The sequence below is a fragment of the Scaptodrosophila lebanonensis genome, unplaced genomic scaffold (assembly GCF_003285725.1).
Source record: "Scaptodrosophila lebanonensis strain 11010-0011.00,11010-0021.00 unplaced genomic scaffold, SlebRS2 tig00000001-arrow-pilon, whole genome shotgun sequence".
Classification (NCBI taxonomy): Eukaryota; Metazoa; Arthropoda; class Insecta; order Diptera; family Drosophilidae; genus Scaptodrosophila; species Scaptodrosophila lebanonensis.
In genome coordinates this window covers 12,417,032-12,444,558 of record NW_022060529.1, presented here as the reverse complement: position 1 = coordinate 12,444,558, position 27,527 = coordinate 12,417,032, and the positions used below count along the sequence as shown (strand labels likewise).

The 27,527-nt window shown below is 37.3% G+C and overlaps 5 protein-coding genes across 8 annotated transcripts; 3 read left to right on the top strand and 2 right to left on the bottom strand.

Moving 5' to 3' along the window:
• The first annotated feature begins 2,084 nt into the window (after window positions 1-2,084).
• LOC115634187 (solute carrier family 2, facilitated glucose transporter member 7) lies at window positions 2,085-4,026 on the top strand. Its single transcript, XM_030531774.1, has 4 exons — window positions 2,085-2,268; window positions 2,335-3,075; window positions 3,141-3,347; window positions 3,420-4,026. Exons 1-4 carry the CDS (start codon window positions 2,152-2,154, stop codon window positions 3,783-3,785), a joined length of 1,431 nt encoding a protein of 476 aa, XP_030387634.1. The 5' UTR covers window positions 2,085-2,151; the 3' UTR covers window positions 3,786-4,026.
• A 4,503-nt stretch (window positions 4,027-8,529) lies between these two features.
• LOC115627590 (potassium channel subfamily K member 15) lies at window positions 8,530-17,081 on the top strand. The gene is made up of 8 exons (XM_030523316.1): window positions 8,530-8,654; window positions 14,804-15,098; window positions 15,161-15,320; window positions 15,869-16,223; window positions 16,280-16,539; window positions 16,605-16,731; window positions 16,788-16,889; window positions 16,948-17,081. Exons 2-8 carry the CDS (start codon window positions 14,960-14,962, stop codon window positions 17,020-17,022), a joined length of 1,218 nt encoding a protein of 405 aa, XP_030379176.1. The 5' UTR covers window positions 8,530-8,654; window positions 14,804-14,959; the 3' UTR covers window positions 17,023-17,081.
• Window positions 17,082-17,290: 209 nt separating this feature from the next.
• LOC115627600 lies at window positions 17,291-18,918 on the bottom strand. The gene is made up of 2 exons (XM_030523327.1): window positions 18,838-18,918; window positions 17,291-18,777 (listed from the first exon to the last, which is right to left on the bottom strand). The coding sequence occupies exon 2, from the start codon at window positions 18,657-18,659 to the stop codon at window positions 17,511-17,513; it is 1,149 nt and encodes a 382-aa protein (XP_030379187.1). The 5' UTR covers window positions 18,660-18,777; window positions 18,838-18,918; the 3' UTR covers window positions 17,291-17,510.
• Window positions 18,919-19,033: 115 nt separating this feature from the next.
• On the top strand, window positions 19,034-23,111 carry LOC115622583 (CSC1-like protein 2). 3 transcript variants are annotated; one of them, XM_030516586.1, is made up of 3 exons: window positions 19,034-19,142; window positions 20,230-21,210; window positions 21,264-23,111. In XM_030516586.1, exons 2-3 carry the CDS (start codon window positions 20,281-20,283, stop codon window positions 22,629-22,631), a joined length of 2,298 nt encoding a protein of 765 aa, XP_030372446.1. In that variant the 5' UTR covers window positions 19,034-19,142; window positions 20,230-20,280; the 3' UTR covers window positions 22,632-23,111. The 3 variants fall into 3 exon arrangements, with proteins under 3 accessions (XP_030372446.1, XP_030372439.1, XP_030372454.1); XM_030516579.1 differs by having other exon boundaries at window positions 19,057-19,185; XM_030516594.1 differs by lacking the exon at window positions 19,034-19,142 and adding an exon at window positions 19,445-19,547.
• Window positions 23,112-23,375: 264 nt separating this feature from the next.
• Window positions 23,376-27,476, bottom strand: LOC115622573 (cullin-4A). Of its 2 annotated transcripts, XM_030516556.1 has the most exons (12): window positions 27,296-27,476; window positions 26,770-27,212; window positions 26,459-26,703; window positions 25,934-26,394; window positions 25,687-25,873; window positions 25,439-25,631; window positions 25,242-25,378; window positions 24,783-25,172; window positions 24,254-24,361; window positions 24,019-24,189; window positions 23,804-23,956; window positions 23,602-23,743 (listed from the first exon to the last, which is right to left on the bottom strand). In XM_030516556.1, the coding sequence occupies exons 2-12, from the start codon at window positions 27,080-27,082 to the stop codon at window positions 23,648-23,650; spliced, it is 2,454 nt and encodes an 817-aa protein (XP_030372416.1). In that variant the 5' UTR covers window positions 27,083-27,212; window positions 27,296-27,476; the 3' UTR covers window positions 23,602-23,647. The 2 variants fall into 2 exon arrangements, with proteins under 2 accessions (XP_030372425.1, XP_030372416.1); XM_030516565.1 differs by lacking the exon at window positions 27,296-27,476 and having other exon boundaries at window positions 23,376-23,743; window positions 26,770-27,082.
• Between the last annotated feature and the right edge of the window lie 51 nt (window positions 27,477-27,527).

Genomic DNA, 27,527 nt, shown 5'->3' with positions numbered 1-27,527 from the left:
TTATTTTTATTTAATTTAATTCAGCAGAAATTTCACAATTTAAATCTCGATTTGCCATCACTTAGGTACTTGGTATGAGAATCGCAGAGGAGGGCAGCCACAATATTTTTTTATTTAATTTAATTTTCAGAAATTTCACAATTTATTTTTATTAAATTTAATTCATCAGAAATTTCACAATTTAAATCTCGATTTGCCATCACTTAGGTACTTGGTATGAGAATCGCAGAGGAGGGCGGCCACAATATTTTTTTATTTAATTTAATTTTTCAGAAATTTCACAATTTATTTTTATTTAATTTAATTCAGCAGAAATTTCACAATTTAAATCTCGATTTGCCATCACTTAGGTACTTGGTATGAGAATCGCAGAGGAGGGCGGCCACAATATTTTTTTATTTAATTTAATTTTTCAGAAATTTCACAATTTATTTTTTTGTAATTTAATTCATCAGAAATTTCACAATTTAAATGTCGATTTGCCATCACTTAGGTACTTGGTATGAAAATCGCAGAGGCCGGCCACAATATTTTTTTATTTAATTTAATTTTTCAGAAATTGCACAATTTATTTAATTTAATTCATCATAAATTTCACAACTTAAATCTCGATTTGCCTTCACTTAGGTACTTGGTGTTAGAATCGCAGAGGAGGAGAGGCCACAATATTTGTTTATTTCATTTAATTTATCAGAAATTTCATAATTTATTATACTCTGTACATAAAATGTACAAGAGTATATTAGGTTTGCGGGAGCTGAAAAATGTAACAGGCAGAAGGAGGCGTGGCAGACCCCACAAAGTATATATATTCTTGATCAGCATGACGAGACGAGTCGATCTAGCCCTGTCTGTCTGTCTGTCCGTCTGTCCGTCTGTCAGTCTGTCCGTCTGTCCGTCTGTCCGTCCGTATGAACACCTGGATCTCAGAGACTATAAGAGATAGAGACACCAAATTTTGCACAAAGATGCGTTATGTGTGTATTCTATACGAGTTTGTTTTATTTTTTTGATTTTCCCTCCCACTTCCCCCCTATGGGGGTTTTCCCGATTTTCCATTCGTATAATCGCCTATATTTCGGAGACTATAAGACCTAGGAACACCAAATTTTAGTCCCAGATGCCTTATGTGAATACGCAGAAAATGTATATTTTGGAATTTCCCTCCCTCCCCCCTCTACCCCGCAAATCGTAACTCCCGTAATTCTTGGAATTTCGAACTAAAATTTTGCAAATACCCCCAGTTAGTTATTATGTGTCCGTATGCCAAATTTCACTATAATAGACCGATTTAACAAGAAGTTATAGCCATAAATATATTTGCTGCTGCAGCGCTGCTCAAGCGCTGCTCAAGCGCTGCCCGCGGCTGTTGTTGATGTTGCTGTTTGGTTGACTGCGAATTGATGCAATTGCTATGTAAATGTGCAATTATAAACCCTTTACGTGAGTTATTGTAAGCATATGTACAGAGTATTTCAAAGTCGGGACACCCGACTTTAGCTTTTTTACTTGTTTATTTATATGAGAGTCACTTAAGTAATTACTTGGTATGAGAAGGGCGGCCACAATATTTTTATTTCAAGTATTGATTATGAAAATTATATCCAACATCTGCGGATCTGTAAATCAAGCGGCTCATCGGCTCATAAACTGTAGCTAAAACAAAAAATTTAGAGGTTCTATCAACTTGTACTTAGCCAGACTTACTATAGATGGCGCTATTTGAAAGCTCTGGCACAAATCAACTGTAATAGCCCATTAGCCGATCTATATCACCGCATAAGCTTTGCTGTCTCAGCCGTGTTGGAGTGCAAGTGCCTACGTTGTAGAGTTTCGTTAGTTTACCGAGGTTTTCCCGTTACAGCTTCCGGGGATTTGGGTAATATTTTCCTGCAAGTATGACATAAATCTATTCTTCTTGCTTGTTATTGTTTGTTTTGACACGTTAGAAGTGAAAAGTACATACATACATATATTTCACCCCTGACAATTGCGAAGTTCTACCATCTCGATGATATTCGCACCAAACTGAATGACAATGTTGTTTGAACTCTACTGTCATATGGAATTAATATAAACAAAGTTGATATATAATTACGCAAACTAATTTATTTCTTTGAAAGTTGCTTACGCCCTTCCCGATCGTAATCAATGGCCGAGGAGAAGCAGGGCTGGACACCGCTCCTATTCCTTATCTGTGTCACAATAACCATCGGCACCGTCATACCCATAGGCTATTGCTTTGGGGTGGTAAATGCGCCCTCAGCGGTGGGTACTCCATCACTTAGACTCAGACACTGTGGATTTACTGACAAAGACTCCTTCGATTCATAGTTCATCAGGCAATGGGCGTCCGAGTCGGTGTCGAAACGTTATTCGAAGGACCTTACCAGCTCTCAGTTGACCTTGCTTATGGCTTTTGTGGTCTCGATGTTCCAAGTAGGTGGAATTGTTGGCTCATTTGTTGCATCTATGTTTAACAACAAACTAGGACGCAAGGGAAGCCTGCTAGTCAGCGGAATACTCTTCTTGATCTCTTCGCTTTGTCAATGGATATGTCGTCCCCTTAACCTGGTGGAGCTGCTGCTTTTGGGTCGTCTAGTGGCCGGGTTTGCATCGGGCTTAGTGTACAGCACTCAGCCAATGTATTTGGTAGAATTGGCGCCTGCTGAGCTGAGCGGCAGCGTTGGCGTATTCACCTGCATTGGCATTACGGGAGGCATCGTTTTAGGGCAGATCTTTAGCTTTGACTTCACCTTGGGTACGGACGGGTTGTGGCACTTCGCATTGGCTGCGTTCGGGTTGTTTGTGCTAATTGGTATGGTGCCAGCCTGTTTTTTCCCCGAAAGTCCACGATATCTGTTTTCCAAAGGTAACGTGGACCGCACAAAAGCGTCTCTAATGCGTCTGCGCAGCACGTCGGAGCGTGCGGAACGGGAGTTGGCAGAAATGGAAGCGACGCCAAATGTTGAAAGAGTCAGCATGTGCGCTGTCATCAAAAATGGGAAACTGACCATGCCACTCATCCTGGTCTGTGGTTTTCACAGTGTCCAACAGTTCAGCGGAATTTCGGTGGTAAGAAGTGATAAGAGAGCATGAAAATTGTAGCCCCAGTATCTTTTATCCAAGGCTTCTTTTAGATCTGGTATTACTCTGTGGGCATATTTACTGATGCTGGTTTCTCGCTAACTGTGGCCCTATGGCTGAATTTCGGAGAGGGTATGCTCAACCTGTGTGTGGCCCTTTTAGGACCCCTTCTTATGGGCCGTTTTAATCGTCGCACCTTAATGATGACTTCATGTTTTTTCTCCGGAGTCTTTTTGGCGCTTCTCAGTATTGGACTCAAGGTAAGCCCAAGATCAAATTGAATGTTTCCATTTTATTCGAGTTTATTTTTGTAATTAATTTCCAACTTCTAGTTTGTAAGTCAAGTGGTGGCTATGCTCTGCATAGGTTTTCTCTCTATGTACATTATTTCATTCAACTTCGGCCTTGCGTCCATACCCTATTTTATTGGATCTGAACTATTTGAAGTGCCACCACGAGCTGCCGCTATGGCTCTGGGCAGCTTATTCAATTGGCTCACTAACTTTATAGGCAGCATGGCGTTTCCTGTGGCGCAAGCCAGTGTAGGGTCATTTGCATTTATGCCGTGTGCAATAGTTTGCATTTTAGGCTTCCTTCTGACCTTTATATATCTTCCGGAGACGAGAAATCGAGAGCCCAAGGATGTGGCACCGTTGCTGGAGCACGGCTTCAAGTCTAAAATTAAGGAGAAAAAATAGACAATAGCTGCATAATAGAAATACATATTGTGAAATATAGATAAAACATAATATAAACTTCTATTGCAGTAGTTAGTGTCTGTGAGAACTTAAAAAAATTAGAATAGGTACAGACCTCTGCTCGCTTATAAAGAAGTTGTGTTTTTTAGCTATTCATGCTTTGCATAATTCTGTTTTTGCACGGTCTTTTTTAAACGGTTTGAAAATTTAAAATTTTAACTCGACTTTATTCCATTTAGTACCATTCAAAATAACACAACACAAAAAACTAAAAACACACAAAAAATAAATTTATGTTCTGTATTTATGATTATCATTTTAATTATTTTTTAAATTTTTTTAACCTTACAAATTGAATAACCTATTATTTTTGTTAACAACATAGCTGTTTTTCACACATACATACATAATTGTTTTTAGTCCAGAACTTGTTATACACTTAATTTACATCACATACTTTTAAGCTTAGAGCGCATATCTTTTTTCGTTTATAACTATGCTTGTGTAAATACACTTTATATATGAGATATATCAAAAAACATGAAATTACTTGTTTTATTCAAAAATTTTAATAGGTTTTAGAAATAAAGAACCAATTACATATTTTTGCATATGATCAATGTCTTTTTAAAAAAATAGAATTAGGTGTATTCGGTTCTAATACCAAGTACCTAAGTGATCGCCAGCCTAGATTTAAGTTGTGAAATGTCTGATAAATTTAATTCCATAATAATAATAATAATAATAAAAATAGATTGCGAAATTTTTGAAAAATTTAATTAAATAAAAAAATATTGTGGCCGTCCTCCTGTGCGATTCTCATACCAAGTACCTAAGTGATGGCAAATCGAGATTTAAATTGTGAAATTTGTGATAAATTAAATTAAATAAAAATAAATTCTGAGATTTCTGATAATTAAATTAAATTAAAAAATATTGTGGCCGCTCTCCTCTGCGATTCTCACACCAAGTACCTAAGTGATGGCAAATCGAGATTTAAATTGTGAAATTTGTAATAAATTAAATTAAATAAAAATAAATTCTGAAATTTCTGGTAAATTAAACTAAATAAAAAAATATTGTGGCCGTCCTCCTCTGCGATTCTCATACCAAGTACCTAAGTGATGGCAAATCGAGATTTAAGTTGTGAAATTTGTGATAAATTAAATTAAATAAAAATCAATTCTGAGATTTCTGATAATTAAATTAAATAAAAAAATATTGTGGCCGCTCTCCTCTGCGATTCTCACACCAAGTACCTAAGTGATGGCAAATCGAGATTTAAATTGTGAAATTTGTGATAAATTAAATTAAATAAAAATAAATTCTGAGATTTCTGATAATTAAATTAAATAAAAAAACTATTGTGGCCTCCCTCCTCTGCGATTGTCATACCAAGTACCTAAGTGATGGCAAATCGAGATTTAAATTGTGAAATTTGTGATAAATTAAATTAAATAAAATAAATTCCGAAATTTCTGATGTATTAAATTAAATAAAAAAATATTGTGGCCGCTCTCCTCTGCGATTCTTATACCAAGTACCTAAGTGATGGCAAATCGAGATTTAAGTTGTGAAATTTGTGATAAATTAAATTAAATAAAAATCAATTCTGAGATTTCTGATAATTAAATTAAATAAAACAAGAGAGAACGCTACAGTCGAGCAAGCCCGACAGTGTAATACCCTGTACCCAGGTAAACTTGCGTCACTGAGTTATATGCGCCCATAGCAGCAGCAAAAAGAGGAAGAAGAAGAGCGAACTTGTTGCTGCAGTTTGGTGGGGTTGTACTGGCGAGAATTTGTTTCGCTAATAACTTTTCTTAGAATTGACCGAATTGAATAAAATTTTGAACAACAGTAGACAATTATATATAAATTATGTGTGCAAAGTTTGGTTTAGGTAGCATTTGAAATGTGGACGCTATTGACGAAATTCTGCAGCGGGGGAAGGGGGGGAAAATTAAAAAAAAAAATAAACTCGTCCTTACTCGGACCTAGAAGAATCTGGATGCCAACTTTGGTTATTCCAGCTTTTATAGTTTCTGAGATCCTTGCGTTCATCCAGACGGACGGACAGACGGACGGACAGACGGACAGACGGACGGACATGTCTAGATCGATTTCTCTCGTCATGCTGATCAAGAATATATATACTTTATGGGGTCGGAGATGCTTCCTTCTGTATGTTACATACTTTGCACAAACCTAATATACCCTTTTTACCCTACGGGTACAGGGTATCAAAATATTGTGGCCGCCCACCTCAGCGATTCTCATACCAAGTACCTAAGTGATGGCAAATCGAGATTTAAATTGTGAAATTTGTGATAAATTAAATTAAATAAAAATAAATTCCGAAATTTCTGATAAATTAAATTAAATAAAAAAATATTGTGGCCGCTCTCCTCTGCGATTCTCACACCAAGTACCTAAGTGATGGCAAATCGAGATTTAAATTGTGAATCTTGTGATAAATTAAATTAAATAAAAATAAATTCTGAGATTTCTGATAATTAAATTAAATAAAAAAATATTGTGGCCGCTCTCCTCTGCGATTCTCACATCAAGTACCTAAGTGATGACAAATCGAGATTTAAATTGTGAAATTTGTGATAATTTAAATTAAATAAAAATAAATTCTGAAATTTCTGATAATTAAATTAAATAAAAAAATATTGTGGCCGCTCTCCTCTGCGATTGTCATACCAAGTACCTAAGTGATGGCAAATCGAGATTTAATTTGTGAAATTTGTGATAAATTAAATAAAAATAAATTCTGAGATTTCTGATAATTAAATTAAATATAAAAATATTGTGGCCGCTCTCCTCTGCGATTCTCACACCAAGTACCTAAGTGATGACAAATCGAGATTTAAATTGTGAAATTTGTGATAAATTAAATTAAATAAAAATCAATTCCGAAATTTCTGATAATTAAATTAAATAAAAAAAATATTGTGGCCGCCCTCCTCTGCGATTCTCATACCAAGTACTTAAGTGATGGCAAATCAGGGCAAACGGGAATTAAATTGTGAAACTTCTGACAAATGAAATAAAAATATTGTGGAATTAGGTTGTGAAATTTCTGATAAATTACACCTAATTCTGTTTTTGCACGATCTTTTTAGCACGGTTTTGATTAAACACGGCTTAAAAATAAAAAAATTTAATTTTTTTATTCAATTTTATTCCGTTTAACACTATTCAAAATAACACAACACAAATAAATATAAACAGACACCTCACAAACAGCTAGAAACCATTCTTCTATGGGTAGATGCGAACGAGCCAGAGAGAGTTCAGTTCAAAATTAAATTTATGTTCTGTATTTATGATTATTATTATTATTTTATTTTATTATATTATATTTATTATTTTTTATTTATTTTATTTATTTAATTTAACAACATAGCTGGCTTTCAAGCTTACATTATTGTTTTTAGTTCCTGAACTTGCATCATACACTTAATTTACATTACATACTTTTTGGATTTTTTAGAGATAAGGAACCAATTACCTTCATATTTTTCATGTGAATTAGGTGTACATTTTATTCATATTGAGACTAGGTAAATCTCTAGACAGACTTTTATATATTTATAGGTAGCACAAATATATTTACCAATAGTATTGATTGGTTTAATCAAAAAACTCACTTAGATTCTGATCGGTGTTCTCCAGGACTTGCAATTTTTCAGGAAAAACTTGCACATATATTGCATATTTATCATAGCAATAAATATTACCATATACTTTAAATGCCTTAAATCCTCGTTACAATTTTACCCATTTTGCACAGATATCTGCACGTGGGTAACTAAGTTTTTAATATTATTTTCTATGTGAAACATAGAACATCGTGCGTTTTCTGAAAGAAGAGAAACCTCCTTGCCAACATTTTAAGAGAAATAAAGCAGTACCTTCTCTTCCACATACACAAGCAAGAAGATCAATGAATTATACGACGTCACAGGGAAGGCGTAAATATTAAAATACGTTGTGACGTCTATATTTGCGCATGTATGTATGTCAATACACGGAAGGAAAACTTATATGATATTTCCAACATCTAATAATAATAATTGTTGGTTATGCATATTGTGATTTTGATATGTTAATATAACTAACACAATTAAGCTCTCATTACATAAATACATATATACCTTTTATAGTTCAGTACCAAATGTAAAATAAAAAGTTATGGAAAATATAATTAATCCATTTTTGATGCAGATATATCTAAAAATATCTATGCCTCTCTAGTTATATATACATATGTATTTTTTTCTTAATATAAAAGAAACGGATAGAGGTGGTGAAATTGCTCGAAACTTTGCCACTGTTCTCATATGCGGAAGTACCTATACTTGCAATTAGAATTATTTTCGCTTTCTCTACTATTTTTAAAATCCAAAATCATCGTGTGGGTCCGTGCTGAGGCGTGTTTTACTATAAAAGCTTATCCTAGGCCGTGTCCTGTTGCCCAACCCTAGTATATACTGTCGATTAATGTCTACAAAGCCATCAACAATTTGAATACCATAATGACGATTTTTAGATTCGTGTCATTACATGGAAGCTTTTTTTATTTGATATGTTTTGGGTACCAAATAATATTTTTAGTGCTATATTTTTCTCTGTGTATTAATGTATTATACACTTCCCAAACCAGCACACACTGCCGGTAGCATGATCATGCGGTAGTCGTCGTCTTCGCAGTTGTTCCGGCGAAGGCGAACGGTTCGGAGCCAGCGCGCAAGCACGTCGGAGTCACAATCCCAGAGTGTGGCAATGAAATAATGTGATGTTGGTTTAAAAATAAAACAAACAGAAAATGCCGCAACTTAGACAAGGGAATAACAAAGCGTAAGTGCGTGTCTGTGTTGAGAGCTCAGTTGAAAAGTGTATCATGTCACACTTTCACAGTTTTATACATAAAGTATGTGCAAAAACTATCCTAAAATCGCTTTTAATAACAACGATAAAAAAATATACAAGCCCACAAGCCAAAAAGCGTAAAAGTAAAAATATATAATTCCAAAAAAACACATCAGCTGCTAAAATAAACGAAACGAGACGCGCACAAAAACAAACCGATACAGTGAAAAGCGAGACTGCGCGTTCATGACGTCACAAGTCGCGCACAGTGTGCAGCATCTGGCAAGGAATAACACGAATCAGCAGCCGAGGCGAGGCATCTACAAGTATAACAAAAACAAAAGCGGCAAAAAGCAGCAATGCAAGCCGTCACAGAACGTAAATGAGGTGGCGTGTCCAGAATAAACAAGTTTGTAATTTGTGTATATAGTAAGAGATAACGATTACAATGGCAGTTGGCCAATGGTTGGTCAATTAATGGATGGCGTTGCGTATACGCAACAGTCGAAGCAATCGTCATACTCACGCACGCGTCACTCATTTGGCCTCAATCGCTGGGAGTGTTGGCAACGCAGCGCCCAAGACGCAACAATCGGTCCAGTCGTTGTTCCTGGCCAGAATGCGAATGCACGCGCCAGCGGTCAATGCACGAAAATTAGTTTTTGGCGCACATTAAAATGAAGCGAACAGTCTCTGTCTACTATTACGTCTCCGCGTTCTGTCAGACAAAATTGGGCGAAAAATAGATGGAAAGTATTTTCCGTCAATTGGTGTCGTCGCCAAGATTTCATATTTGGTTCTCCTTTCTGTTTCACTTTTTCCTAATGCCTGCTTTCCGTTTTACGAGTATTGTAAGCAAATGTGCTGTACAGACAATCTTTTTTGGATGATGTTTCTAAGGCATTTTCTTGGGGTATAATTAAATTTTAAAATCTCTTTTCGTGTAGCTGTTGACACTTAACATTTTGTGTCTGTCTGTCATATTTAATTTTTCTATTTAAATTTATTTTTTCTTCTCCGACTCTGAAATTCATTACCTGTGCGTATGTGTCACACCTACCACAATGGGGGGGACACGTCTCATAAAAAGTATTGTACAGATAAGGAAATTTAGTAATCACATTGAATTGTTGAACCCATCAACTTATGAAGTCGATAAGCTAATTAGTCACATTTTGAATTTTGCACTCTATATGCTTATCAGTGTATTGTGTTAGGAACTCTCTTAGACCGCAAATGCCGAAAATGGAAAATAAGTATGTTTAACAAAACAAAATGTAAAACAAAAACTGTATTTCCCGATAGGAGAGATGGTATCTACAGAGCACATACATAGCTCTAATATTAGGACAAAGTCGATATTTTATGGCAACGTATACACCCCATTCAAAAGAAATTTGAATAAAATTAAAGGTATGAATACTAGTAGTTGAAGTTCGAAAAATATTTGTATTCATGTATGTATGTATTTAAATATTTTGCGGCTGCACGTAGCTTTTCATATAATTTTCGCCTTTAAAATTCAAAAATCCACATAGCGGGGGTCCCGACAGGTAAAGGCATTGCATAAACTTTTCGCGCCACAACTGTATGCTTTTTTTAAGCGGTATATTTTAGATTTTCAAGTAAATAAGAATTTTGTTCTTACGTATGTATGTATATGCTCTAATGAACACACATCAAACAATTGTAACGCATTTTAAGATTTTGCACTAGAAATCGAAATATAAAATAATCAAAACTATAGGGCAGTTCAAATCATAAATTGAACAACTATTTCAAGCATCTGCATGGCCTAGGAACATTAACATATATTTCCATTTCCTCTCTCTTTATAATTAGCTTTTGATCTTTCGTCTAATCACGAGAATTAAACATGTGCCCCTCAATGTCTTGCCTATTTTTCATTTATTTTCTTTGCGTTTTTTGTTTGATTTCGTATGGTTCTGTTATTCGACAAAGGCAGCAAAGCAAAGGGGGAGGGAAAATTATGATTGTTTTTAATACTTTCAGACCAAGTAATTCCCAAGAATCCCAAAAGCGTCTACTGACCATTTTGCTGATCCAATAGAACTTATATGCTATTCGGCAATGATGGAAATACTCGTAAATCTAATAAACATGAAATTCTTTCCATTTCAAATTGAATAAATTGGCGTAGACACATGTCAGTGCAGAATTCATGAGAATGTGGAAAGTCCATATTCAATTATGATTTAATTGCAGTGCCGCCTAATGCCAAAAAATTGGCTATAAAACAGGTCGCTTCTGCATTCAAAGAGTGCATGCAGATGTGCTCGTATGTATGTAAAAATGTGCGCCCGTAATTAAGTCGTTTAATTAAGTGTGCAAGATGATTTTATATACAAGTATGTTTGTATACGAGTTGGGCTATCTAGAACAAGTTCAGTACAACGCTGAACAGTTCAGCTCCTTGAAAATAACTGGTTCATCATTCTTTATACCCTGTACCTTGCGGGTAAAAGGATATACTAGCAGGTGCGAAACAAACAGAACGAGGCGTGGCAGATCCAACAAAGTATATATGTTTTTGATAAGCTTAACAAGACGAGTCGATATAGAAATGGTCGTCTATCCATAACTCCCTTAGTGTTTGGTAATTTTCAACTCAACTTTGTCAATGATATGTCAAATGTAAAGGACAGTAAAGCCATAACGGTCAACTCTGCATAGCTCCCGCACATACGAACACATAGTATGTAAATGCATTCTTTGAAAACTCTACGACTCTATGCACGTTTTATAATTTATTCAATTAATATTTCAAAAAAAATTTTTTTTTTTTTTAATTTATAACTAATTTTTGTGGTCCAGCATTCGTTTCTTGTTGTTTTTAATTTATTTATATATAAAACAATACACAGAGAACTTATTAAGTAATAAAAAAAAGTAAGAAAAGCCCTATAAAATTATATATATATATATATATATATATATATATATATAATAATCTAGAAACAACATTATAAATAGTCGATTTTTTAAGCCTATGTATGCATGTATATTGTACTGTGTACTCTTATATAAATATTTTCAACAATCGTAAAACTTGTTTACTTTGAATACTTAAAATACTTGTCAGTAAATACTGAAAAAAAACTATAAGAACTCACTATCACCTGTTGTTTCTGATTTCAATGGAATATTTTGTGTATTTCCAAAGCACAAAAAAATTGCAAAATGCGATTTCTTTAAAAAACTAACAACAATTTTAATTTGGATTTTTAGGCCCGGTTGACTGAACTGGTTCAGCGCGGTTCGACGCAAATCTAGAATGCGGCCATTTAAGGCCAAGGCGTATAAGAAAATACATATGTACACACACATATGTATGTACTCGCACTTTGAGAATTGGCAGCTTCCAATGCATGCTAATCTCAAATTTTACGATCGTTTAATTGAATCAAATTCGAAATATAACATGGTGAAGAGCATCTCTTTTTGTTTCCATTCATACCAATTAATTCTAATGTGTTTTTGTTTGTTTGTGGGCCTGTTTGTATATTTTGCTTTGTAATTTTTGAAAAACATTCGCAGGCATCCGAATGGAATTGGTATTGTTTCTTGGCGCGCTCCGAATGTGTTGGTATCTCTTTTTCCTCTTTTCTTTTCATTTTAATTATGTTCAGTGTGTGTTTTCAGCGTAACTTTGCGCTGTGTAAATAATGTAGACTTCCATTGCAAATTGATTTCAATTTATGGTTTTCCGTGTTTTTCTCACGTCCAGCTTTGTTATTGTTGTTGTAGTCGACTTGCTCGATTCGTTCACGATATTACCGGTATTTCGCACTATTTTGTATGTGGCTATAAATAAAGAGCCTACAGGTCTGGGTCTGCACATTAATGGAACCATGTCTCTTTAACTGATCCACCAAAGCTTCTAGCTGGTAAATTAGGCAGAAATTCATCGAATATTATGGAAATTTAGGGAAAACACAAACGTGTGATTTTTTTAAGTTAGGAGAATATAAATATTGGGATATAAAGTATGAGAAATCCTGAACCAGATAACCTAGACTTGTATTATTCATAAGCGGGTCAAGTTTATCACTAACTATGTATTTAGCATTTTAATTTCAAGTATCTTCCATGGAAAAAATAAATTTTATATATTATAAGTTTACAACCAAACTTGGTATTTTTAAACTTTTCATAATGTTAACGGATTGTGGTGGAGCGGACTTGTGCAGGGAATACAAGAGTCGATAACTCTAAAGATCCGTCTGTAAAAATATAATTTTCACGTTAGACTTAATTTCAGATTGATATACTAATTTAAGCAAATTTCGAGTTTTGTTCGATCCGACTTCTGAATTTTTATAAAAAAAACTCAGATAAAAGGGAAAGCGAAATCTGGCATCAAAACCACAAATTAGACAAATGACTTTTGCCTGTCTGATACAGAAGTGTATGAAAATAAGTACTAATTTATTTCACACCCACTAAATATATAAAACACAAAAACTATAGAGTGCCAACAGCAGCAGCAGCGGCCCCAAACACTTGGCAACGACAACGCATCGCTGAGAACTTTCCAATTTGATGCCATGCCACGCCATTAATTCTTAACGAGTGTCACTCGGCTTTCGGTTTCGCAAACAAATCATGCCGACCGCCGCCACAATGCCGACACATCCAGCCGCCAACCGTTGGACGCCACTCGAGATGGCCAAAATGCCACACACGCATACCCTATCGCTGTAGTCGTCACTGCCTTCGTGCAGCTGCCAAATGTAGTCCAATAATTCATTTCCATGTTGCTCATTTATTAAAAATATTCTATACATAAATCCATTGAATTATTTTAAAAATAACATAAAAATGCCATATCAATGAAAACGAAAATCGGAGGAGAAGAAGCAGAGCGAAAGAAATTTCCATCACGCTTATGGAGTAGGACACGCGTGTACTCACTTCCAAGTAATCCAAATAGATCCCATTTGGATTTCTTAGCAGACTGAGTACATCAAGAGGTGCCAAGCACCCAAAACATCAATGACGTCATGTCTTATAATTTAAATAAAATATCGGACAAACCACCGAGCACACTTCGTTGTTTAGTTGAATATAATTTGTAGCAACAAACAAACAGATACATGGTCCCAGGGACATATAGACACACGGACAGACACAGTCATAAAATATTCTGTTTAGGAATTGACCAACGTGTGTAATAAATTTCGTTAGCGCCAAAACACAATTCTATGTGTATGCACGGCTGTGCGGGAAAGGCACGATTTACGGGTATATGTTTAGCACATTAATCCCTGCCACAAAAATAAAACACCCACACACTTAAATAGTGATCCGGTCAATAGATTTAGTGCGATAATTCAGACTTATTTAACGGCCAACAAACAGTGCATTTTCAGTTGAAAGCCATAATTAAGGAAATCCTCAAAAACACAAATGATTTCCCACATTCGCAGAATACTATGTATGTATATGCTTCTGTATAATTATTCCAAAAACTATATTTTCGTTCCTTTTCACGTAGTATTACATCGTAGATTGCTTTTGTCCTAGCGTGGCTATTTTTTATTTGAATATAAAATAATTGAGTTCTCAGAGACGTGGTCAAGTCGTAAAATTTCCGACTTCAGTTCGATTCCCTACTGTTGAAAATCTTTGATATCGACCTCCAATGATGTTGAATTTTCTGTTAAAGTAACATTTTCCCCCTTCTTCTGATATTCAAGTTTATTGGGAAGCTTCTTATTATCGGTGATTCTGGGACTTGTTTACTAATATTTTAGCTGATTTGAAAACCTAACATTAAATGGCCATTACCATTACCTGACAAATCTAAGATTATATTCTAATTTAATTTCTAAAAACACTCGCTGTTGGTTTCGCAAAGACTTGCAAAGAAGAAATAATAAATTATAAAAAATTTTTTTAATATTACATCTGTGTAATGACAATTAAGAAAAGAGAAATAGGAGTATAAATTAAAATAGTTATTGTTGCACAACACAGCACATGGCTTATGGCTTTGGCGTAGCAAAGACAGCCTCGTAGCTTGGTAATAATTTATATTTAGTTTAAATTTCTTTTCCATTTCCAAATTGGCAACATTATTTTCTTATTTTCATAATACATTTCCACCACTTCAGTCAATCAGTTTCAATGAACAAAACGCCAAAATCAAAGCATGTCCCAGCTAACGCGGTCGCCAAAAGGACGCAAACCCAAACGCTGTAACAGAGTCAACTGCCCTAGCTGCATTGTGGGGCAGTGTTTGAGGAAATTCACAAAATACCGACGCAGAGATGTCCTCGAGGCGCAGTTCCTTCCGGCGCAGGGACAAGCCGCCATTCGAGCGCTTCAAGGATCACTTTCGCCAGTTTACTGCTTTTATGTTTAGTAATGTGGGGATTATACTGCTAGTTATTTTCTATACCATTGGAGGTAACGGACCCAAAATTATACAAATTTATAATATTAATTGCCTTTTAATCCTACTTATATAGGTGCCTTCATATTCCAAGCGATAGAAATATTCGAAAACGAAAGACAAAAAACAGTCAAGCCAGTTCGAATACGCAATGAGACGAGCGATTGTCTAGCACGCATCTGGGAGCTAACAGCCGAAAACATAAGCTTTTTCGATCGCAATGCCTATAGACAGCGGTAAGCATAAACGTAAATTCAACATTTCAAATTCGGTAAAAATTGATTTCAATGAAAAGTGAAAAGATAATATTTAAAGACAAATAGCATTAAATTTTTTGCAATAAGGCTTCTTTTTTATATACACATTTCAAATACAAAACCAAATTTACAAACATAAATTTGTTGAATAAATAACTTGTTTGATTATATAGATATTGCAACGATCAAAGATCATATTCCAAAGTCTTCTAGAAAGTTAAAGTCATTAAATTACATTTGGTACGATTTGTATATCCCAAAAGCTACGAACATACTTGTATTTACTAATATCCTGCTCTGCATTATTATTGCTTCACCTATTAAGATTATAAAGTGACTTCAATCTCTTCCCTTATTTAAACAATAAGGTTTTAACCTTGAGAAATTGTTTTAAAAATAGGTAATCACGAATTTATTCATATTTATATTCTATAATGGTATGAACAATAGAGTTGTTGCTCTTCAGTATCTTTATTGTTTGGAAAAACATTAAATATACAAGTATATATTAAACCCCCCCTATTCAGGGTCAATGAGGCACTACTCATCTATCAAAGGTCCGTAGTAAAAAAACAACTGGACGGCCCAGATGTCGATCATCAGTGGAGCTTCTCTGGTTCATTCCTGTACTCACTGACGGTAATTACCACCATTGGCTATGGCAATATCGCTCCACGTTCCATCTGGGGTAAACTGGTAACAATATTGTATGCCATCATTGGCATGCCGCTGTTTCTGCTTTACCTGTCCAACATCGGTGATGTTTTGGCAAAATCGTTCAAATGGATCTACAGCAAAGTGTGCTTGTGTCGGATCTGCCCGGGCGTAGCAAAACGCCGCATAATACGGGAACGTCGCAAGATGCGACAGCTGGCCAGAGCGGTATGAAAAGGTTCTCCTTGATCGTCATATTATATTCTACTAATCTATCTGTTTAGATGCGGCTGCACGAAATGGAAAATGCTCAGGGCACTAGTGGCAGTAGCAGCCATTCCTACTCCAGCAGCACACCAAGCAGCGCCAGCATGACCGAAAGCCCCGAAAGTACCAGCGAATACACAAAAAGCTCATTGCAAACATCCAGTACTCTTGAGGCTTCCTTTAGTGGTGAGCTGGATTCGGATATAGAGCGTGAGATTCGCGGCAGTACGGATGAGATTACTGTGCCATTGACAGTGTGTGTGTTTGTTATGGTCAGGTGAGCTAATCATCAGTATTTACCCAATAGCATCTACATATATATAAAATATTGGGCACATGCAGTTATATTCTTTCAGGTGCTATTCTGTTCGGCCGATGGGAGGAGTGGGACTACTTGGATGGCAGCTACTTTTGCTTCATCTCGCTGAGCAGCATCGGCTTTGGCGATTTAGTGCCAGGCGACCGCGTGGTAAATATATATGAATACGTACAGATATACTGCATTCTAAATCAATACATTAACAGGTAACTGCAGATAAAGACAAAGTCGAGCTAAGTTTTATACTGTGTGCTGTTTATCTGCTGCTCGGCATGGCGCTTATAGCTATGTGTTTCAACTTAATGCAGGTTAGTGCAGGTTATTTGCTATCAACTTTAAGTAAATACTAAAGAGCTTGACTTGCAGGAAGAAGTCGTACACAATATGCGCGCTATAAAGCGTGCATTTAAAGCCTGCTTTCGGTGCAGCGGAAGCCCGTAGCTCTGGACAGGTCACAAATCCGTGTCGTACAAATAATAACCAAATATACATATTGCCTGAATATTTCTTGACTAATTAGCAAATATATACATATAGTTTTCTTAGAATATTAGTTTTGAGATTGTACATAAAATTAGAAAGAATGTGTTCCTTTTTTTTTAGTAGAAATCAATAAGAATTCTATGATGTAGTTTAGAATAGATTAAAGATCGTGAGATTTTATGTTTACTATATAAAAATACAAACTACTTAAGTCGAAAAAGTGAGATTTACATAGCTTCATTATTGCATTAATGATTTTCACATCGCCAGAACGATAGATCATTAAATTATATTTGTACATTTTACTACATATACAGAAGATTATTTACAAAACACTTAACAGCATTTGTAAAAACGATTTAAAACCATTACAATTCCACTGCGTAGGCCAATGCTACGGATTTAAATGTTTTCACAAATACACATGAGGTCGGAGTCTGCCAGCTTTAGATTCTCTTGCCTTTAAGCAACGTTGCCATGGGCAAAACCTTCGTCGTTTTAACCTTTTTTAGACGTTTCTCCTTTGCAATCAGCAATTTTACCTCACGGTCAACTTGCAGGGGCGGCAGGGCTGCTACTTCGGCATAATTGGGTAATGTTGTGGACCGTTTATTAACGCAAGCAAGCTTGAATTGTGTTTGCAGATTCCCCGACATGTTTGTGTGAAGAGGTGTAGTTATCAAGTCGAATGCAGTCGTTTTTAAGGCCTCGAACTGCTTGCGCGTCTTGCCTGATACCTGCTTTTTGATAATCTTCCTTTTAGTTACGGGGGATTCCACTATTTTATTAGGGTCGTGGGGTCCAAGAGATTTCTTGGTGTCTACTATAAGTTTACGTGTGCGTATTACCACTTTCATAGCAGGATTCGGGGTCTTAGTGGAGACCTTCTTCTTCTTCTGGGGCGACCAAGAGACGGGCTTGGGTTTGTTCGTCGTTGCTGTAGGAGTCGTATTTGTGTTGCTTGGCTTGCGCCGCGAGTAAGTACGCAGAGGCATTTGCATCTTGCGCGCAATGTCGCACACAATTTGATCTCTGGATTTGACGTTTCCCAAGTTTAGTCCCATTCCGGTCGGTGAATGGCTTGTATAACCGACCCCAGTATCGAAAGCAGGCATCTCTGATTGTGAAAGACGAGGAGCGCTAAGATTCAGCATATGCAGGTCTTCTGTTGATGGTATATCGGCTACCGGGCAACTTGCTCGTACTTGCTCCGGCGTCATTTGCGGTGACAAATAATTTTCCTTGCCTGCTCTCAGCCTTAGAGATGTTAGGCTCGTTGGCGTGCTTTTGGCCAGAGGAGTATTTACAGTGGTATTATCGCGGTTCAGCATCAAATGTTCCTGACTGTTGCGCATTGGAGTGATTGTGACGTTGCTCCTTATGCCACGCGGGAATATAATGGGATTTGTGTGCATGTTGGCAGCATCACAGCATCGGCGCTTGGGTATAATGTTTTGAAAAGTAATGCGTCCCTTGACAATTTGCGGCATAAACAACTCGCTCTCAAACCCAGGACATTCCACCAACACGACATTGTTACCCGACAACAATTGGATCTTGAAATTCAAGTTCTTCCTTGGGCTCGTCACTGGCATCTTGCTGCAATATGCCGTTCCGTGACTGAATGGCTATCAGACTGCGTTGTGGATGTTGGCGTCAAATGTGCTAAGACAAACAAATTTTCCTTCAATTGGTGGCCAAAGTATGCAAAGACTTGGAAAAAATACAAATTATACTTAACAGTTGTGTAAAAAGAAAAATATAAATGCTTACTTAAAAACAAAAATTTTGACGCAAAAGTAACGAAATCAAATACAAACGCCAAATGTGTTTATTTAATAAAACTCTTCACGATAACCACGGAGGCACCAGGGCTCAAAGCATCCCTGCCAATATGTTTTACAACACGGACTGTATTTTGGAGATGAGCGTAAAAACATATCGCCAAAAACATCGATATTGATATTACCTTCAGCAGCAAATACGCCTATGGAAGCCAGAACGTAGCAAAGACGAGTTTTTAATTTGCAAAAAATAAATAGAAAGTGAGAATCGCAATCTACAACTAAGTTGGCCAGGTACTAAACGTGTGGCAACCGTGTGCGTTCGAGACAGTTAAAGGTATCGTAACAAAGCCAAACTAGACGAAAGAAATGAAGCCAAAGAAAGTTTGCCAACGCAGACGAAACGCAATTTGTTTTTGAAAACATTGTAAAGGAATGGCATCTGTACAACTAGCATTCGGCTTTTTGGGCAATTTACGCACATGAACATACATATATACATACATACATGTATGAAAAAGAAACGGCGAAAAATTCGATATATTTGATGAATCATGCAAAACAGAAAACATGAATGTAAAAGGTGGTAGCGACAGTTTCCTCCTCCTACTCTCCTTGACTATAATTCCAGCGAAACAAGCTGTTTTCTATAATTAACTATCTGATTTTGCAAAACCACTTATAAACATACGTGTAGAGGTACGTTTTGATAATATTTGTACCAAATGTGTTTTGTAAGGCCAGTTTAAAATCGTCGATAAGGTATACACATATGTATGTACGTACGTATATGTATGTATAGCCTTTGTGATGCCAAATTCATATGTACGTAATACGTATGCATGTTTTTTTTTTAAATATGCAGTTGCACACGATTGCTCTATGATTCAAAGACTTTGACTTGTTTAGTTCTTGCAGACATCTGACCAACTGTCTGACCTACTAAGATAAATCTATCTGGCCTGCGCCAACTCAACTGGACTCGGCACTAACAATGTATTTTAATAAACAACTATTGCTATTGTAATCTCTGAAGCAATTCTGATGTTCTATATTGTACATATGTATAGTGGTCCAGAGCCCGCATCCAGAGCTTTCTAGATAAAAGATTTGATTTATTTCAATTAGGGGACTTAAACAAATAGTGGTAAATTTTGATAACACCAATCTAGCAACAAGTGCTTTTTTGATTTGGTCGGTGGTATTGGTTATCTGTCTATGAATGCATTACATTTAAGAATCGCCACAGTTAAGTCTTCAATATTAGTTGCTCACTACAATTTTTATCAACTTTGCGCGTATTTCCCACTAGTAGTCATGCCAAAATGTCAAATGTTAAGTCTGAAGATATGGCAAATAATAAATGTCTTTTTTATTTCAGTCTGTTTCTTTCAAACAGTTTGCGATAAATCTGCAGCCTTAAAGAGAAAAAATGAATAATATTTTTATTGAGGATAATGGCAATAACAATATATCGTACTGCATACCAGCAAACAACCGCACATCAATTTTCACCAGTGCCTATAATGGCATACCGGAGACTCTTATATTGAACACGATCTTTTGGGTTCTATTCATTTTGCTATTCACCACATTACGTCATCAAGCTGGCGACTTTGGGCGCTTGGCCCTGGTCAATAGCAACGGCAGCAAGAAGCGCTGGACGGAAGTATTTTATTCGCGTACCTCAAGCGTCGTAGAACCGCAGCCGAGCACATCGTCTCAGCAAAATGCCCAGCCGCGGCCAAGTGTTAATTCAAACAATTCAGACACAACTCCTCTTTCGCCTATCCCGGCAGACCAGGGGATATTTGGCTGGATTAAGATCACTTTCAAGCTACGCAAGGAAACTATTTTGCTTCACACCGGCCCTGATGCGGTTCATTACTTGTCCTTTCAGCAGCATCTAATGGCAGTCATGGCAATTGTTTGTATAATCTCTTTGGTAATTATTTTGCCAGTCAACTTTTTGAATGGGCCGAAGAACACTCCGTATGATGTAAATGCGTTTGGGCGGACAACAATGGCCAACCTATTACCGGACTCTGCCTGGCTTTGGGTACACACCATTATAACCATTCTATACATACCGCTGGTTGTGTTAATAATGCGTCGCTCTTCTGGACGAAATGCCTTCAAAAAGGCCGCAACACGCACGATTATGATAACAAACATCTCGCCGAGTGATCGCAATAAAACTGTAATCCGCAACTATATGCAGGAGCTGTTTCCGGACGTAACCATTGAGAGTGTAAGCGTAGCGTACAACATTTCGCGTTTGTATGTGAAGAATGCGGAATTTGAAAAAGTGCATGAGGCACGTCTATACTGCGAACAGCATCGAGATCGTGATACCCTTATGGTAGGTCGCCTCACTCCTTAAACTTTGCCCGTATTAATATGTTATGTTTACAGGCCAAGCCAGATCTGTGCTCATGCAAAAAGGAGAATGCATTCGAGTACTATCAGCGTGAGGAGCGCAAGCTATCTGGCGATGTGGCTCGTTTGCGAGCTTCTACAATGAATGAACCACTGTCTATAGCTTTTTTAACAGTGTCCACTGTGCAGGAGGCCCAAAATATAGTTAGCCATTTCACGCCCGGCACATATCGGCAATGGAATCTGGAGTTTGCTCCCTCACCAGATGATCTCTTTTGGGAACACTTAAATGTGAGCAAAAGCCATTGGTATCTGAAACTCTTCTGCGTAAACTTTGTGCTGTTCCTCGTACTGTTCTTCCTTACCACACCGGTGATGGTGGTTAATCTGCTGGATAACATTTCATGGATTAAGGGAACAGAGGAAAGAATTTCGCCCTTAGTCTCGGAATTCTTGCCTACGTTAATGCTGTGGACGCTGTCGGCGCTTATGCCCGTTATTGTGGCTGTTTCCGACAAGTGGATGTCACATTATACGCGCTCCCAACAGAATTACTCGATTATGGTTAAATGTTTTGGGTATCTGCTTCTAATGATTTTGATATTGCCATCGCTTGGATTGACGTCAGCACAGGCGCTTCTGGAATGGGGCTTTGGAAACGACACTGGACGTTGGCAGTGTATCTTCTTGCCTGATCGTGGCTCCTTCTATGTAAATTATGTCATCACTGCTGGCTTTATTGGTACCTCCTTGGAACTGCTGCGATTCCCAGAGTTGATAGTTTATATTTGGGCATTGGTGACAGCTACATCTAAGGCAGAGACGCCGTACATACGCAGATCCATATTGATTGAGTTCCCCTTCGGCACACACTACGCCTGGACCACCCTGGTTTTTACCATTTCCATTGTCTACAGCGTGTTCTGCCCCCTGATCATGCCCTTCGCTATGCTGTACATATGCTTTAAGCATTTTGTGGATCGGCACAACCTTTACTTTGCTTATGGACCGTCGAACATGATCTCACGCCATGGTGGCAAGATTCACTCAACTGCAGTGACAATGACAAAATTTAGCGTGGTGATTTCTGTATTTTTTATGTCCATGATTTTCTATTTTCGCGGAGATGGCAATGCCCGGGCTATTCTACTTTTAATATCTCTAGCTGTAACCCTAACACTTTTTACGTTCATGTCTCCCATTAAACGCTGTGCCTCGACACGACGCCCAAGCATTGTTGAGATCGCGGGTCCTGCTCCCGCATACGTACCCGATGTTCTCAAAGATCATACGATACGGAGCAGCAGCGGGCGCCCTGCTGCCGGTTTTGGGGGCTATGGGTCCGACAGCATTTCTGACTATGATAACAGCTCTCAGTATAGTGTCAACAGTGTAGAGGCATAAGCGAAATTTTGTGTGCTGGTCTAATATTAGGCTAAATAGTGTCTGAAAAGTATTTGGCAGTTTTTGAACTGCAAGCAATCGAAGAATTAAATGTATTTTCTCAGAGTTGTATATGCCGCTGAGAACTTTGAAGTTATAACTTTAACTGATATCTGAACGCTCTTGTTTGAAGAGAGATAAAGAGAGACAAATTGTGATACCCGGCAACCTTTTCCGTGCGCCACATTTCCTTCTTGCTTTACATCATAATTCCCGCCCTTATTAACTAAACAAATGTATTAACCTAATTTCTTTAATTGTAAATAATCGTAATTCTTTATTGTATATAACTAAGTATAAACACGTGGATATACAACTATGCTTCAATCCAATGCACTTACGCTCGATACTAGGTTATGTAGTAAAGTAAAAACACACAGTGCATTATTATACACATAATTTTTTATTCATCAGAAATAAAAACGATTTTATTTATGCGTATTTTGCGTTTTACATATCATAATTAAGTTATTTTAAATCTTCTATTTAAAAATATGTCCTTAGACGCTGCGTTTAGACCCGATTCTATTGGTTCATGAAGAAACAATAAACAAAATATGAGTAACTCTCTGCCAATCGTATCGGAAACGCATCGAGCTCTCATTGTATGTGGCTTGGGCACTTTCGATATTGCTGTATGGGGCTTATGGTAATCTTAGTATTCCAATAGACTTTAATTTAAATTATTTTCATTTATGTTTGCTCTGCTTTGTTAATTAAATAAAACGCCTAATTTATTACATGGTAAGGTAACTTACAAAAAATCTGCAGTAACTGGACTACATTTATCCGTGAGCCTGTAAAACTATATGTATATATGTACGTGTCCTCTTGCGGATACTGCGGTCTCCAAATTTGCATTTCCTATTTTTACCAGACACTGACAATCTGTTATTTGAGTTTTGCAATTTTACTTGATGTTTATATATTAGTTCATCGGTTTCTCGTTCTGCTGTGACGGCGACAATATGCTGTGCTTATGCCACATAGTTGTACTGGTTTTGATTATCCTTATCACGCTCCATGTAATCCCGATCGATGAGCGACTCAATGCGTTTCTTTAAATCAGCAGGCTGTAATAGTGGGAGATAACATTAAAAATCTGTATTTAGACTGATGTACTTAATGCGCACCTTGACAGGAAATGTAAGCTGGTTGAAGAGCTCGGTAATGAGCAAATTGTGGCTAAGCGTCTTGCGCATTTTCATAATCCGTACAATAGCTGCATCGATTTGATATTGACGATCCTGGAAAACTCTTTCCTCTGTGGCTTTTTGTTCCTCGTTCTGAACATGAAGAAGAAATCGTATCAACAAATCAATGAAGCCTATGGGAAATTATATCTTACCGTTTCCTTCATTTGTATCTGATTTATCTTTATGCGAAACAGTTTATTTGTGAATTCATTGTTAAAATGAAACTGGTCACCGTCCTCAATATCCCGCCCCTTTGGCGTTTTAGTGATGACCCGTGCCCGACCACAAGCTAAGGATTGAATTGTACGTCGCAATTCACCATCCTGCAAAGCATATAAATGTACTCGTATATAGCAAAAAAGCGCTGGTTTAGCACGCAACACTTACTTCAATGTTGGTCGCAGCCAGAATCTCCTCATAACTTAGCGTGGGCTTGTCGTTGAACAGCAGCAGTACCAGAGCTTGGAACAATGAGACTATCAACTCTTTGGGAGCCTATTAGAAAAAATGTTGTTTTTTAGTGCCAAAAGCTTACTTTGTTAAGCTATTAACTACAGATAACCCCACGGGGGCCGGCCGGGGTTGGTACCTCGAGCTAGACAGCGTTTGAGTACGACGATGATTAATGCCATTAAACTTAATACGGCCTACGAGATAATATTATTTGCTCTGCTTTATTAAGAGCATATTGTGATCAGTATGACGATATAAATCGAAATAGCCACGTCCGTTCGACTGACTGTTCAGTGAACTTTTTATTTGGCGATTACGTTATATTCGAGGTAAAGTTTCGATATCAATTACGTAAACATTAAAATAATAAAAACTAAAACAACCTTCAATCGCCTACCCTTTTCGATCACCATAAATTAATATATATGTCGTTGTGATTAAAACATATAAGTGTTACGCTTACCGCATCGAAATGTGCACGAAGCATACAATTGCCCAGGGTGGGCTGCCATTGAAGTTTACGTCCGCTATGCTTCTCTAAGTAGAACTTATTAAAAATTTGCTGCGGATTTACAAATTGGGGCGGCATTGTGACTTCTGTTGGTGGATATGTTGGCCAATAGCCCATAGTAAGTATGTTGACAGTTAAGTCCAGATTGGTGACATCCCTATCGTTACTTAGTGTGTGACCTCTGAATGCTAAATTAATGTCCCGACTCAATTCCATGTCTTTGAACATGCCCTCCAACTTGGAGGTAAAGCCGCCACCACACTCTTGTTTCAATTTGGACAGCATGCTCTTTTCAGAATCAACAGATGCTGATTTGCCAACAAGCAATCGCTTGGCCAAGTCCTAAAAAAGTAAACAAAAATATATAAATGCAAATTTTGGGACATTATTCACAAATTGTAAAGTACATACCTTTTTGTAGAAAGCCTCAAATACATCCTTACCATGAATGAAGCGAAACAATACCATAATTTTATCCAAGGTCTTTTCAAGCTCTTCATCGGTGGTTCCCTTGTTTCCAGAACGAAGTTTCATGTCCACATATTTAGCTGCGAATTGTGTAAAATGTTAATATTTTTCGTATTATTATAAATATTTCGAATAAATACCAATGAGCTCCGCTGGTTTATTAGCGCGTTGGTTAATGAAAAATTCGAAAGCTTCGCGCAAGGAATTTGTAAACTTTTCATTGTGCTCAAAACAGTTCCGCACAATTATGTCCATTTTATCCTTGAAGTCGAGCAAATCCTGCACCATGCTCTTATCCTTCTCGGGATCAATAACAATAGTGCGTCCCTTTTTCTACGGATAAAATGAATTATAAGCCAATGCCATTTTCTATGATAAACACATTTACCTTGATGTAACCATTAAAGTTGCCACACAGCTCTGAAGTGCCGTTCTTCACTCGGCTTAACAGACCATACAAAAGTGTTAGATCATTCAGTCTGTTGTCCTCTAGTAAAGAATCAAGGCCCTTTTGCAATATTGTCGTTAGGTGCTCGGCAAGCAATTCCTTTTCCACATTATATATTAACGGATGTCTGCAGGTAGAGTGATAGAGTCAAATTATTATCGTAACTATAATTAAAGCCTAAATTTACTTTGTGCTAGAGTCCAAATAATGTAGCAAACGTTCGTTCTCTTCGGCAAGACGTTTGTTTACATGTTGTAAGTACTCGGGAACCTCCAGCTCCAGCATTTTTCGTTGACTTTCAGCCTTGTACAGTTGATTGGTGGCATCAAGGAACTTCTCTTCGAATGCGTTGGTATAAATTTGCAGATCACACAGCATGCGCACAAGACTCTTGAGCAAGCCACGATCCACAGTGGAGCCTTGACGTTCCTTTTCGATCATCGCTAACAATCCATCAACGGTGCGTTTCTGCACCAGACTGTTCTGGGCAAAATGTATGCGAAAGAGGTCCAGCCCCATGTCCCATATTGAGTGAATCGACGAGTTTTGCAGCACATACGTCCGATCCATGTACAAAAATATGCTTCGTATCATAATCATTTGTTGACAAAACGACAGCCACCAGTTATTGATTTTCTCCAGCAAAATCTGAGGGCAGTGACTTTGCATTAATAGCTATTCAAAGTGATTTTTAACGCGATATAGTACTTACCAATTTATCAATGCTGCCACCGGTGAGCTCCTTATACTTGATATTACGTTTGACGTGCTGCTCGGTCAACTCCTTTAATTTTGCGTACAGCTGCGCGTCCATTTTATGACTGCACATATTCACAACGGCTTGGTAAAGCTCCTCAAGAGAATACTTGATAGGCTTCGATAGCTGGATAGCAATAACAGCCTCCTCAAGCTTCAAGTAAGTATCCTCGGAGTAGTTATCGGGCAGTGTGGGCTTAGCTGAAAGCAGAATTTACAAATACACTATAACAAAATACACTGCATCAACACTACGGAGCAACTTACCCTTAAAATTCTTAATCACTATCTTCTTGACATCACCTGGCTTGCTGTTATGATTAGAGCCCATGCGATTAAGAAGATTTGAGGTAGTTGATGTCGAACGTAAATCGTTGCCATGTTGTGCACTCAGTTTGGAAAAGTTTGGCAACCGTTCACCGTTTGTTGTTGTGGACGCAGAGTTCATATTTTGGGCACCAAAAGCACTGCGGCCCAGATTTAATGCGGTGTTCTCACCCTTCTTGATGCAAGCAGCAATATTCTCTGTATCGTGCAGTTCTGTTGTATCCATAGGCTTATATTTCTTGGCGGCACTCATAGTAACTGGGCCCGGGGCCCCTTCTTTTTCAGCAGTGCCTGCTTTCGCGAATATTTTGCGATTACCTTATTTTTCCCTGCCCTTTGCGCTCAGCTACGGCTCTAACTTTCGTGTCTTCTCGTTCTCGATCCTGTGCAAATCGTTTAAAGAAACAGAATGCAAATAAGATCGACTTACAGCACAACAAATGTTTATGTGTCTACTGTGGGTTACTTTGTTAATATGCAATAATTTTCTTCAGCTTCGCACTTCTATGTCGCTGTCGTTTAGATTTAGAAGCTGGCAGCGCTTCAAGAGAAGGCACTTAGCAATTTTTTGCTACGCTACAATCCAATTTGCACGTTTTGTATACACGTTTTAGATAACGCTAAAGTATTGGCATAATAACAAACTTCGTATATTTACGAAGAATCCGATTTTCTGGCAAATGAAAACTATAAATTGC

What these genes read in the sequence shown, in the direction of transcription:
- LOC115634187 (XM_030531774.1), top strand. Translation starts at nt 2,152, where the DNA reads ATGGCCGAGGAGAAGCAGGGCTGGACACCGCTCCTATTCCTTATCTGT. An exon ending in TGGTAAATGCGCCCTCAGCG is followed by an intron (nt 2,269 to 2,334) that starts GTGGGTACTCCA and finishes TTCGATTCATAG; the next exon opens with TTCATCAGGCAATGGGCGTC. An exon ending in TTCTCAGTATTGGACTCAAG is followed by an intron (nt 3,348 to 3,419) that starts GTAAGCCCAAGA and finishes TCCAACTTCTAG; the next exon opens with TTTGTAAGTCAAGTGGTGGC.
- LOC115627590 (XM_030523316.1), top strand. Translation starts at nt 14,960, where the DNA reads ATGTCCTCGAGGCGCAGTTCCTTCCGGCGCAGGGACAAGCCGCCATTC. An exon ending in TATTTTCTATACCATTGGAG is followed by an intron (nt 15,099 to 15,160) that starts GTAACGGACCCA and finishes CTACTTATATAG; the next exon opens with GTGCCTTCATATTCCAAGCG. An exon ending in TGCGACAGCTGGCCAGAGCG is followed by an intron (nt 16,224 to 16,279) that starts GTATGAAAAGGT and finishes CTATCTGTTTAG; the next exon opens with ATGCGGCTGCACGAAATGGA.
- LOC115627600 (XM_030523327.1), bottom strand. Translation starts at nt 18,659, where the DNA reads ATGCCAGTGACGAGCCCAAGGAAGAACTTGAATTTCAAGATCCAATTG.
- LOC115622583 (XM_030516586.1), top strand. Translation starts at nt 20,281, where the DNA reads ATGAATAATATTTTTATTGAGGATAATGGCAATAACAATATATCGTAC. An exon ending in GAGATCGTGATACCCTTATG is followed by an intron (nt 21,211 to 21,263) that starts GTAGGTCGCCTC and finishes TTATGTTTACAG; the next exon opens with GCCAAGCCAGATCTGTGCTC.
- LOC115622573 (XM_030516556.1), bottom strand. Translation starts at nt 27,082, where the DNA reads ATGAGTGCCGCCAAGAAATATAAGCCTATGGATACAACAGAACTGCAC. An exon ending in TAAACCAGCGGAGCTCATTG is followed by an intron (nt 25,379 to 25,438) that starts GTATTTATTCGA and finishes CACAATTCGCAG; the next exon opens with CTAAATATGTGGACATGAAA. An exon ending in TGGCTGCGACCAACATTGAA is followed by an intron (nt 24,190 to 24,253) that starts GTAAGTGTTGCG and finishes TATGCTTTGCAG; the next exon opens with GATGGTGAATTGCGACGTAC.